Raw genomic sequence first — 12,366 nt, forward strand, 5'->3', positions numbered from 1 at the left:
ATGTGGATGATGAAAGCGAGCGATACACTCAATCACCCGAATGGAATCATGTTTCAATCTTTTTGATGAATGATACCAGGGCAACAAACTTCATGGTATTATATATTCAATATTAATATACCAAACGCAAAATAGACACATCAAAACGTTTCTTTGTTTCCTATACATTATCAATTTTCAGCTACTAATATCCTTTTATCTTTCTCCCTGTCATCCATCATCAAATCCCACTTCTGCTCGACAAAGGCCGTCCACTATTTATGTCGATCTCAACGAAAATGATTGAACTCCGTAGCCACACAACCCCTCCAATACCCCTCTGAACATGCTGGAATCTACATTGGAGGTGATGCTTTATTACAAGTCAAATAAGAATGAGCTCCATTTAGAAAGGATCAGATGTACTCGTAATGTACCCGTGGTATCCTGAAATGATCATGATTTATCAAGTTGATTTGTAAAGCTAAGGGTGCACTAAGAGTCCGTGCGCACATTATTATATCATACCATCAGATAGTTATCTTATCAAACATCAAACATCTACCTCAACAACCACATTATACATCCATCATGACCAAAAATTATCCCTCTGTATCTAAATCTATGATTTATCCACCAAAGAAACAGATTAATCTACTGAGAGGCTGGCCTAATACTTCTCTTCTTCCCACTTCGTACATTCAGAATGCAGCAAATAAAGTCCTTACAAACCCAGATCTAGCTAATCCCGGATTATTATATGGACCGGATCCAGGGCCATCAAGTATGAGGGAGAGTGTTGCGATATGGCTTCGAGAGTTTTATTCTGAGTATTATCTTTCTTCTGGCTCCAACTCAGAAGAAGAAAAGAATACTCGGGAACCATTGAATAAAGATAATCAAGGTACACAGACAAGTCCAGAAGCAGATCGGATATGTATTACAGGAGGAGCATCGCAAAATCTAGCGTGTATATTACAGACATATACAGATCCACTAGTTACGAGAGTATGGATGGTTACGCCAGGGTATTTTTTGGCGGGGAGAATCTTTGATGATAGTGGATTGAGAGTGAGAGCAGTTGGGGAGGGTGATGAGGGGGTGGATTTGGAGGGATTGAAAAGAATGATGAAGGACGCAGGCAAGGAGGATAATGGTGTCGAGGTATGTTAGTTATTTCACGTGATTTGAAACATGATGATGTCTACCAGTATTCTAGATTTATGAAATTTGGTATATGACATAATAGCAAGGAATGACGCTAACAAACGTGGATAGCCTATCAAAGACTCAAAATCGAGACCATGGGGTAAGATCTACAAAAATATTATCTACTGCGTCCCAACCTTTTCAAATCCGTCTGGAAAAACAATGTCACTATCATGTCGCACTTCTCTGGTCAGATTGGCTCGCAAATACGATGCGTTAATCGTCACAGATGATGTCTATGATTTTCTCCAATGGCCTACATCATCATCTTCCCCTGATACTCCTCTTAAAAAGGCTTTACTTCCCCGTCTCGTCGACATTGACCGTACACTCGAACCTATCCCTGATGCAGCTAGTTTCGGAAATGCAGTCAGTAACGGCTCATTCAGTAAAATAGCAGGACCAGGTGTTCGTACCGGATGGGCTGAAGCAACTCCAAAATTCGCGTTGGGATTGAGTCTAGTGGGTAGTTCGAGAAGTGGTGGATGCGCAAGTCAGTTGACTGCTACTATTATTGATCAAGTTTTAAGATCGGGAGATTTAATGAAACATATTGAGGGGGTACTTCAACCTGCTTATAGGGAGAGATGTGTGAGAATGATGAGAGCGATTGAGAGGGAATTGGGTCCATTAGGTGTGACGGTTGAAAACACGGGAATGGAATCGGGTGAAACAAAAGCCTTTGGAGGCTATTTCATTTGGTTGAATTTGCCAGATGGAATTGATGGTGATTTGGTAGCGCAGATGGCATTGGAAGATGAAAATCTTGTGGTAGCTAAAGGAAGCATTTTCGAGGTGCAAGGGGATGAGAGTGTGAAGTTGTCTAGGGGATTGAGACTTTGTTTTTCGTGGGAGGAGCCGAATGATTTAGAAGAAGGTACTGTGAGGTTAGGGAGAGTTGTTAAGAAAGTTTTGGAAGGAGGTGTCCTAAGAAGTGGGAATGGAAGGGAAAATGGAAAGAGTCTTGCGGAATTCAAGTGATTATGATAGCATTAGAGCAGGCGCTTTTGAATAGAATCCTCTCTATAAGGAAATCGGCTTCAATCAATCTTGAACGACTTAATTGAACATTCGGATCCAAGTCTTAGGAATTCCTAACATTTGGCGGTGTATGATTACTGCCAACTGGGCTCATCTGTCTAGTAAGCGACAACGGAGAGTCTATCGATAACACTATCGAACGCACTATCGATCGAATGAAAAGATCAATTCCATAGCTATTCTCAACATCAACTTGTATATGATGGTAAGAATGCGCTTCATTAAAGGGTACCAAGGCCCCAATTGAAATACTATTAGACTTTGAAGTTGCAAGTGCAGACACTTCAAATATAGATGACGGAGATTATGCATAACGATGATTTTAAACGAGAGAGTTATTGCCTGATTTTCAGAAGACGAATTCTACATAACCATAAACATCTTTCCATCCCAACGGGAAGGTAATAACTCAGGAATGTATGCCCAGTCGAATAGGGGTCGGGGAGGAGCGAATAGATCGTGCCATTACTGAGTCCTGGCAAACAAAACAGTCTTTCATCAGCGCGATAACTTGCATGTATTGAAATAAGTTAGAAACGAATCTGATACCTTACTATATACACAGAAATCAAAATCTATATACTTTCTGCATAAATCTTCAAGTGCGTCAGCAACTATGGTAGCGACTGTACCTTCAATCATGTCCTCATCTTTGTCCCATATAAAAGTCTACTAGACAGCCACAAAACGAGCGCACAAGCTGTCCTATCTAATCTCATCACGTCATAATACTCGACATGAATCATCGTTCAGCAAAAACTACACCCTGACCTTCCCCCATAGCCTTTAACTCCACATCCCTCACTTCACTCCAACTCATCTCCAATTCTTCTAACTCATCTCCAACTCTTCTAATCACCCTATACAGCCCCTATTGTTGATAAACCTTAACCGAATTAATCAACCAATAAGCTGGCGCAAACGCCGCAGGATTCGCTCCTACATACGCGTTACATGTACTCGCAACAGTAGCACAATTCCCACTCGACCAAACAGATCCCGCCCAGTCCCCACAGAATGTCGTATCGAAAACAATTTGTTGATTCGCAAAGAAACTATCAATATTACACCCACTTCCTCCATTAAATGCCACGAGGGGCAATCCCCAATTACCCGTTACGGGGTTTCCGGCAGTGACATCAGCGGGTACACTACCTCGAGGCCAGAACCAGACATATATACCGGAGGATTCCCATTGCATGGCATAGACACCGCCACCGACAGAGTTGAAACCATTTCCGTAGGAATTGGCTTTATTGGTAAGCACACCGCATCCATTGTAGCCGCTGTTAGAATTGCAATTCGGATCGCTCAAGGTAATACCGGGTTGAGAACCAGCTGTATTGATTACGCAGCCGGGTCCGGTATGTAAGGTCATGCTGTTTGTGCCGGCGAGATTAACACCCTCGATGACGTCGATTTCTCTAAGATATAGTTAGAATTTCAGGTGTGGTGGAGAAGTCCAGGTATAAGCGAGAGAAAAGAAAGATTCGAAAGAACTTACCCTCCAAATGGCCAATTAGGACCAACGAGCCAAACTAGAAGAAGTATTATTCAACCATTTAACCTAAACTTTTCGAAAGAATTACTTACAAGCGGGCCAGACTCCGCAGATTGATCCAGGCATATGGGCAATATCAGCAATGAAAAGACCATGATTATATGCCTTATTACTCGTAAGTCTGACTGATGCACGACCAGCTGAAGGGTTAACCGTTTTATGATCAACACCTAAGTAGACTTGGCCATGATTGGTGTTGATGAGACCTTGTGCTGAGGCAGCTGATTGAGATTGATATGATACATATCCATGAGTAGGATCTTCACCCGTGAAGAAGCTAAAGGAAGAGAAGAAGTTGGCAGAGTTGTAAGTGTCCTTGAGGTTATAAGTAGCAGTGGCATACTGCTGATAGGTTCCTTGAATATATGGAGCAAGAGCGGTAATTTTGAGAGGTAAGGATAGTAAGAGATTCGTGTAAAGGAAGGTAGATCTAGGAGACATCTTGATTGATCAAGGATAGATGTGTGGAATGAAGATGATTACACAAGAATTTGCAGAGGCTGTAAAAGCCAATGAATATTACGCGTTAAGGAAGGGAAATTCAAGAAGTCAAATCAGAAGGAGTGTAAGATCTGCCATTAGAAGATTCAAAGTGGACAAGATGAGCACTTATATGCTCACTATAGAAAGAGCTATCACTTTCCCAAGACGAGAATGAGTGTTTAATTAGATCACTTGCTATGAACCACACCACCGAGTTTAGATATCATTTCCGTCTTGTGAGTGTAACATGCTTCCTTGCTCATCAGAGTTACAAAAGACACACAGCGAAGGATTGCAACGTAATCAAGGTATCTCCTGATATCAAAACCATGTGCGAAAATCCGGGGTAGTGTTCCAATAGTCCGGATTTTAGTCTGACAATTGCGAAACTTCCAATTTCTCATTTCAGTGAAACGATTCAGATAATTCGGGGTACTAAATTCTACCTCGACTGAGATATTACTTTCTTTTTGCACAAACAGTCCTAGTTCTGACTTGATGGAACAATACTGAACATTGTATTTCTTTTCAAATATCAAGAACTTGCATTCAATCCACCCTTCCGCACTATTTGATGCTCTAATCCGGAGTATTTGATCATCTCAATTCTTGGCATGCCTGGACCTGAAGAATTCAATGTTTATTCGCCGAATTGCACTTTCCAATTTGACTTGCAATATCCGAATCCATAAAGCTTGGGCTTGACAAGAGACAGAAGGCAAAAGGCAGGCAGTGATACATATGACTGACCAGAATATGCGAACACTATCCCCACGAATGAAAGTTATGAGAAGACTTATTATATCTTATCATTTACGCCAACCTCAAAGCCACAGTGTATGTAGTTCAATGTTGGTCGTTTCCCGTGTATCCATGTATACTCTTTTTAATTAAGGGGTATTGCTACGGAATATTTATGACCACTTGAGACACAAAGATCTGAGCCTCAGCCACTCGACAATCTGACAGAAGTAACCTAACCACTAAGTGAGCCCTGCAGAAATTACAGATTACCTATTGAATTGCCAAATGAGTGTTGAAGATTTCGTTTCAAAGAGTGTCAGCAGCGTAGTATCGATCTTTGAATTATGCGTTGTTTACCCTCGTGAACCAAATTACCGGACCCTTTTCTTTATCGGCTGATATCTTCATCTAGTACTTCACAATCATTTGATCGTGTATTACCACCGAGTATAAGTCCGAATGAATTTATTAACACTTGTCTTGTTCTTCCTTGGTATTTTTTGACCATGGGGAAAGATCCTAGAAAACGCGGGGATGTAAGACCTCGGTAGTGGTTGTGCATGACATGGTATTGTATCGTGGCGTTCACGGCATGAAAGGATACTTTACTACTTATAATTTAATAAGCATGTTTTTAACCATACAAGTAGCTTCATACTGGCTTAGTTTATCGATCCTTCCGAAGTATGAGATTCAGTCTAATTTACAATCCCGTCAACATCTAGTGACATAGATTGTATTGATTGTTTAAGTGGAACTGAGTCTTAACCCTATAAGATCCCAGTAGTGATTTTCCCATCCGACGCAGTACATAGATCTAGTTATATCTTAGGAATTGTTCATGGAGATCCGATCACATTGAATTTTGCAAACGCGAAAAAGATTAGTTGTAGTTTAAAAGAAGTATAAATTTCAATACTTATTTGGATACTTTTCTTCGACTGTCGAAAACAGAGGAAATCTTTTTAACCTTGCTCCCTTGCTATAAAAATTCTAGACTGAACTAATAATACTAGACGCTAGTTTGGAAACCATTTTGTAACGCTATTGGTCGTTATAATACCTTCACCCCATAACCAATTCATCATCAGAGCCAACTCATCATCGGGACCAATGATCAGTACCATACCAAGCTGGATCCCAAAAAGTACGTGGTTGCACACCTTCGCTTCTTTCATTACATAAGTGACCGCGATTAAGAGAATTCAAAGGCAAAGTTACAACCTCAGTTGGATCTTTAGCAAGGGCAATGCAACTACACATAGTATCCTCATCACTATCACTATCAACAAATCCTCTCATACAAAATCTCAATATATCATCAGTCAAAAGATCTTCATGTTCTTCCAATCTTGGCTCCCTACGAATAGGTCCCCCTCTAGTTCCATCCATCTCCCATAACCACCCGTCTTCACCCCTTACAAAAGCCACAAAATGTCGTCTCGGCTTCTCGAATTTTCCTGTTGATGATGCTTTATCCCCCAAAGCAGCAATAGCTTGGTGAGCATCTTCATAAATTTAGTCATTATATAACATCATTGCTCGGCCATCAGGTGCCAGGGGAATAGATCGTTGATAAAGTCTAGATAATATGGTTTCCGGGAGAATATATCTATGAGCCTGTCCATTTAAAAGGCAATGGAAGAGAACCATAGACCCACAAGCATCAGCAATTGCTTGTTTGAACCAAATCACAGGTTGATCAGGTCCACTCCCTTTATAAGGCGGTTTTGCCATTTCCTTTGCACGTGTAATTGAATTCCACGTAGACGTGAAAGGTATCGAAAAGAGGAGAGCATAGACAGGACGAGGTATGTTCTTCAATGAATTCATTCCAGTAAATGAACAGACATCGTAAAACTTGAGAGCGGGAGAAAGTCCAAGTTTAATGGCAAGTGCATTCATCACTTCTGATTTATTTTCTGATTTGTAGTCAGTGTTTTTTCTTGATCTTTTTTCTTGAGCAAAAAGAATGAGAATAAAAGTTTTCATACCAATTTTCGTAAAGGTCAGTCTATTGTCGACCATTCTTGCCCCTGATGGTCTTAAATTCATTTGAGGAGTCAGATTCAGAGAAGTCCCAGGATCAATGACCCTCGTGTCTGGCAATATAAGTACTGCTTTTGTTGTTTTCGAACAACTTTCAGGTTCCGGAATCTGGGATACCAGTGGTCTTGTCGGGAATTCCTCTAGTTCTGAATCTGACGATACCAGTGATTCTGTTGTTGAATATTCAAATTCCGGTTCCAGTCCAAAGACCTTATGTTTTGAATCATCAAGATTGATCTTTTCAGTTGCTGGAAAGAACATACCCGACGTATCATAAATATCAAGGTCGTCTGAGTTCGGATTAAAAGTCATGATGAAAGAATGTATAATATGGTAATATGTACAACTGCTTGGTGATACTGTGTTGTCCAAATTGCTTGATCAATAGCGTTGGTTTGACCTGTAACAAATGTGATGTGAATAATCATGAAGTTGAAACATTAATGATATGTAGAAAATAGCTGAGATAATAAGTCATGTCACTTCCTTCCTCTTCGGTGAACTGTGGAAATCAGGGTTCGAATAACATGCGAAGGTGCTTTTTGTGTTATGCCGCATTGGATTAACCTAATATTCATTCATAACTGCACTCCGATGATCTTTTACACCGGAACCATATCCATCAAGTCATCGCATATCATTCAACCGTAATCATGGGAATTATCTCCCGGGCACAAATCTACTATCGATCCATGGTCATCAAACTTCGTCACACATAAATCACTGCCTTGCACCTTCCACTTCTACAAAAGCACGATACTTCCCTCTCGACTCTCACTCCCAATTTTCCTTTCCAATCTCACAGCGACCAGCAATCCCAAACCTAACAATCCCGCTGCCAAAGCAAACCCACCCTTCTCATCTATCCATCCCTTTGTATCCCATCGTGAAAAATCGATAAATCCACCATTCTCACCCATCCCTTTCGCAAATCCTAAACTCCATACTCCCGTCCCCAAACAAGCACCTACTTGTTCCAATATCCCCATTCTCACATAGAATTTTTCCATCTCTGATCTTCCACTTCCTTTCCCTTTTCCTTTACAATTGATTTCATCCACTTCCGTTTCCAAATCTTGTAACAAACCTCGAACGGAAGTTATATATCTCCCTTCTCTCACATTATTCTCTTCCTCAAAATTATCAGAATCTCCTGGGCCCGAATCAGAAACTAAACCACTCCCCCAAGCAAGTAAAGCAACTTGCACCGGACTCCCCATCACACTTCCTCCAATAGCCAACCAGAATATTGCTCCTCTTGTCGTTGGAAGTGCCAAGAGTATTAAACTCATAATATTAGCCAGCAAACTCCATTTTAAAATCAAGAAGTCATTTTCCTCATTACATTCTATTCCTTCTCTTTCTTCAATTCCCGATTCATTTCCTTCTTCGTTGCGAATCAAAAAGACTCGTAATTTTCTTCTTCGATTCATGAATTTTATGATTCGTGGGAGAAAGACTAGTAGGATACTTGAACCCAATAAACAAAAACTGTAAATGGTAGTAGTAACATTGTATGGAAGATTTTGCGACAGACTAGTGAATTGAGGGTAAAGGATATGAATCTTTAGTGAGAAAGTGACGAGAAAAACTAGAGATAGAAATGAAGTTTGCAGATTAATGCGAGAATTTCGTTTCGTGTGTGATGGAAAAAAGTTTGTATTCGTAGGTGATGATACGGATGAGGTGTCGCGAATTGTTGAAGTTGGTATGGTTTCTGAATCGTCGTCTTGCTCGTTTTCTTCGTCGATGGAATCTCTGTACCTCCCCCTTTCCATACCTGTATTTCTTTCTAAACTCTGTGTGTTGGCATTTGACTCGATGAATTTTCCCGAAGGTAAAAGCATCGCAATTCCAATGGAAAGAATCCGGAATCCAACCGCAAGCGCACAGAGAACCCAAACACCATATTCATACTTCAACAGAAAGCCTGCGAATGAAAGAGCTTTGAAACTACTGAAAAGTTGTAGAGCCATGAGACGGTATAAGGTAGAGGATCTAGATTAGTTATGATCAGCATTTTTATATAAAGAAAAGGTTCCAGAATACATGAGACGCCTGGGAAATGCAAGGAAAAATATAATACGGTAAATCCAGGTACAAAGGCACTAGAGATAAAAGAGAAACATACAAACCCCCATTTTCACCCTCAGCATCCGCCTCTTCACCGATATAAGTATACAACAAACTAACCATAACCACTTTTCCGCCCCCTATCAAATCGGAAACCGGTATCAAATAAATCCATCTAATATCCCAAGTATCAGAATTCCAACCTATTTCCTCATCAAATATTAGCATCTCCACAAATTCCAACCTCTAAATCACACAACCTATAATTCCAACCCGAATCTAATTCTCCCTCAAATCTAATTACTTGGGAAGAAATGAAAAGAAAACTCACAAACAACCACCCACCACACTCCCCCCAAAACCCCACTCCCAGCAACCAACCCCACAACTCCCCTCCTCATCCCCCATCTCCCTGCAATCCACCCACAAGGTCCCGTTAACAATATCCCCGGAATATAGCTCAAAAACTGAAATATCCCATTTATCTCCGCTATCCTTGATTGTACTGGTGGGGATTTACAAATATCATCTGACGATAAAGATACCTCAGAAGAAGCAAAAGAAAGGGGAGAAGAAGAAGGAGTATAAGTGTTACAAATGTATCGTTCGATGAGAGGGAGAAATGTAGAGCTGAGTAAGAGAGAAGAGATAGTTGAGAGGAGAAGGAGAAGTGTTGCTATTTGACTGGGAGTTAAATTTTTCATTTTTGATGGGAGTGAAAGGGGTGGAGAGCGAGAGAGATTGAGAGGAGGGGCGAGAAGAGCGGGATAGAAGATTCGGCCGAGCATTATCTAAGCTGGTTCGTTTGGATTGAAAGTTCTATAGGGTAGAATAATTAATATGTCAGAATTCAATGAATTATATCAAATCACACCTCTCGCTTAGGTGACTTGAAAAGAATGGGGAGGAAAATTGAATTTAATAGGAGAAAATGATAAATGGAAAGATATGCTATAAGAAAGAACATGATAAGAATGAAGCGTATCTGAATAGATAAGATGGGATGAGAGCAATATAGTTACACAAATAAGAGTACAAGCAGGTACAAAGTACAAGTACAAGTACAACAGATTCCAATTCCAATAGGTATGTTCCCATGCATAAATAAAGTCTTGAGAGAACAATCGACAAATTAAATACCGACTCACCGATACCAGAACGTTCACTGTACAGAACAAGACATTTGTTTGTAGAAAATCTATACTGTACGGTCCCAACCCCGCTTCATAACCTTCTTTCCACTTCTGTACCCACCAACCCCTCTCCCTCTCTCTTCCTTCCAACCTCAACCTCGATCTCAGCCTCTTCCAATCCCGATCCCCAGCCTTCGCCTCCGCCTCCGCTCCTCAAATTCTAATTCCCTATCTCCCTATCTCACAAATCCACAAACCCCATGCATTCACCCGCTCTACTTCAAATCAAGAAGAAAAAGCACCACACTACTCCTACATATCCATGCACAAACTACACACCAAATATGCAAGTAGTTCTCAGCTGAAAATTCCAAGACGATGCACGACTTCGCCTTTGTACCTTCCCATCGTCGTACTAATATCAAGATTCCCAATCCGATTCTTCATTGTGAGATAAGATGAGATAAGATGGAAAGATAGGATGAAGATAAAGATAAAGAATGAAAAAAGAAGATCCGCTTGGTCTACTATAACCGTACTAGAAATTTCCACATCTATATGCTTAAATGCAAAACGACAACAGCTGATATTAGAACCAACCTAGATGATAAATAACTCCCATTTCTAATTCTAAAGCTTCCAATTTTAGTATCAATATGTCCTTCCCACCGGATCAATACCCGTCTTCCCAATGAAAATGCATACATACAAACATACATACAATATCAATACCACGAAACACAATACCACACCAAAATCTATCAAGTGCTCGTCCCTTATCTTCCCTTGGCTTCTCATCTAAACTCTTCACTCTAAATACCCAACCATCCCTTTCCCCTTTCATAAACATAAAAGCTTACCGCAACCATCGGCACAACCTTAACATAACCAATCGTCAACCCCACAAAGAAACCTCTCCATCCCCTCTCCCTAACAATCATCCTTGCCGTCTCCCCAATATGTAACCTTCTCCCATCTCCTACAGTTCCACCAACCTGCATTCTTCTCCTTATCACTTCCAAAGGATATGCGCTCGTTTGAGACACCAATCCCGCTACACCACCCGCAAATAATTCCGCCCACGATCTAAGCGGTGCTGGTTTATTCTCCGCATAATGTGCTGGTTTCGGAAGTGTCGTGTACTGTTTTATACTCTTATGTCTTAATAAATCTCCCGCTGTATCATGCGTTAAAAATGACATTCCAGCATATGGCAACATTCCTAATATTGTCGCCGAAAATCCCCTGTAAAAATTCGCCAACCCGCTCTTGGGAACGATACTCTGCACTGCATTTTCTGCTCCGGCAACTAGGCCTCCTACCCCAGTTGTTGTAGACAATTTAGGCTGCGGCGGAACTTCGTGATATATTCTTCTACAAATTTCTCCCAACCCCACGCTCCGTCCTTTGGTCTCGAATGCTAATCTAACCCTCATCACCTCTAGGGGATAAGTGAAAAATACACTTGTTACTCCCGCCAAACTACCGCTAATCAATCTTCTGAATGGCGTCTCGTATTCATGTTTCGGTATTATCGCTGCGCGGATTTGTTCATATGCTAGAAATTTAATCGCAGCGTATGGGAATATACGGAGGATAGTCGCAGAATGCCCGCGAAAGAGTCCACGTAGTCCCTCATCGCTGTGAATGTCTCGCATGGCTGTAATGTAACCAAACCAGGAGCCGGTGTATTTGGCGAATTGAGGGTTACTGGCTTGGAAGAGGATTTTTACTCGGTCGAGGGGGGCGACTACGGTTTTTGCCTGGGGTAAATGTTGTTAGATACATCTCTCTTGATGCCCTAGATATTTCTTCCTGTAGAGTCCCCAGGTAGAAGTCGTTGAAGATTGAAGAGAGAATACATACTGCACTACCAGCCAGACCCCCCGCCAACCCCGTTCTCCAAATATAATCCCAACTTTGTTTATTTCTAATCTCCTTCCCCGCGGGCTTTAGTTTCACCTCCTCTCCATACCCCTCCTTCTGCCCCATTCTCGACTGTTTATTCCCCAATACTACCGTATCATCATCCGTTGGACAGATAGCTGGCGCGGATTTTCTCCTCCCATCAGCGACTGCGCTCGCCATTGTTTC

At 41.2% G+C, this 12,366-nt stretch overlaps 5 protein-coding genes across 5 annotated transcripts; 1 reads left to right on the forward strand and 4 right to left on the reverse strand.

The window, feature by feature from the left end:
- Window positions 1–570: 570 nt before the first annotated feature.
- EAE97_010842 (uncharacterized protein) lies at window positions 571–2,169 on the forward strand (the record flags this gene model as incomplete). Its single annotated transcript, XM_038881357.1, has 2 exons — window positions 571–1,143; window positions 1,258–2,169. 2 exons carry the CDS (start codon window positions 571–573, stop codon window positions 2,167–2,169), a joined length of 1,485 nt encoding a protein of 494 aa, XP_038727747.1.
- A 931-nt stretch (window positions 2,170–3,100) lies between these two features.
- On the reverse strand, window positions 3,101–4,277 carry EAE97_010843 (uncharacterized protein; the record flags this gene model as incomplete). Its single annotated transcript, XM_038881358.1, has 3 exons — window positions 3,823–4,277; window positions 3,734–3,767; window positions 3,101–3,653 (listed from the first exon to the last, which is right to left on the reverse strand). Exons 1-3 carry the CDS (start codon window positions 4,229–4,231, stop codon window positions 3,101–3,103), a joined length of 996 nt encoding a protein of 331 aa, XP_038727748.1. The 5' UTR covers window positions 4,232–4,277.
- Window positions 4,278–6,118: 1,841 nt separating this feature from the next.
- EAE97_010844 (uncharacterized protein) lies at window positions 6,119–7,378 on the reverse strand (the record flags this gene model as incomplete). The annotated part of the gene is made up of 3 exons (XM_038881359.1): window positions 6,119–6,525; window positions 6,679–6,939; window positions 7,012–7,378. 3 exons carry the CDS (start codon window positions 7,376–7,378, stop codon window positions 6,119–6,121), a joined length of 1,035 nt encoding a protein of 344 aa, XP_038727749.1.
- A 431-nt stretch (window positions 7,379–7,809) lies between these two features.
- Window positions 7,810–9,367, reverse strand: EAE97_010845 (uncharacterized protein; the record flags this gene model as incomplete). The annotated part of the gene is made up of 2 exons (XM_038881360.1): window positions 7,810–9,064; window positions 9,198–9,367. 2 exons carry the CDS (start codon window positions 9,365–9,367, stop codon window positions 7,810–7,812), a joined length of 1,425 nt encoding a protein of 474 aa, XP_038727750.1.
- A 1,717-nt stretch (window positions 9,368–11,084) lies between these two features.
- On the reverse strand, window positions 11,085–12,360 carry EAE97_010846 (uncharacterized protein; the record flags this gene model as incomplete). The annotated part of the gene is made up of 2 exons (XM_038881361.1): window positions 11,085–12,035; window positions 12,139–12,360. The coding sequence occupies 2 exons, from the start codon at window positions 12,358–12,360 to the stop codon at window positions 11,085–11,087; spliced, it is 1,173 nt and encodes a 390-aa protein (XP_038727751.1).
- Between the last annotated feature and the right edge of the window lie 6 nt (window positions 12,361–12,366).

Source organism: Botrytis byssoidea (assembly GCF_014898295.1).
Source record: "Botrytis byssoidea strain MUCL 94 chromosome Unknown BBYS_031, whole genome shotgun sequence".
NCBI classification, from domain to species: Eukaryota; Fungi; Ascomycota; class Leotiomycetes; order Helotiales; family Sclerotiniaceae; genus Botrytis; species Botrytis byssoidea.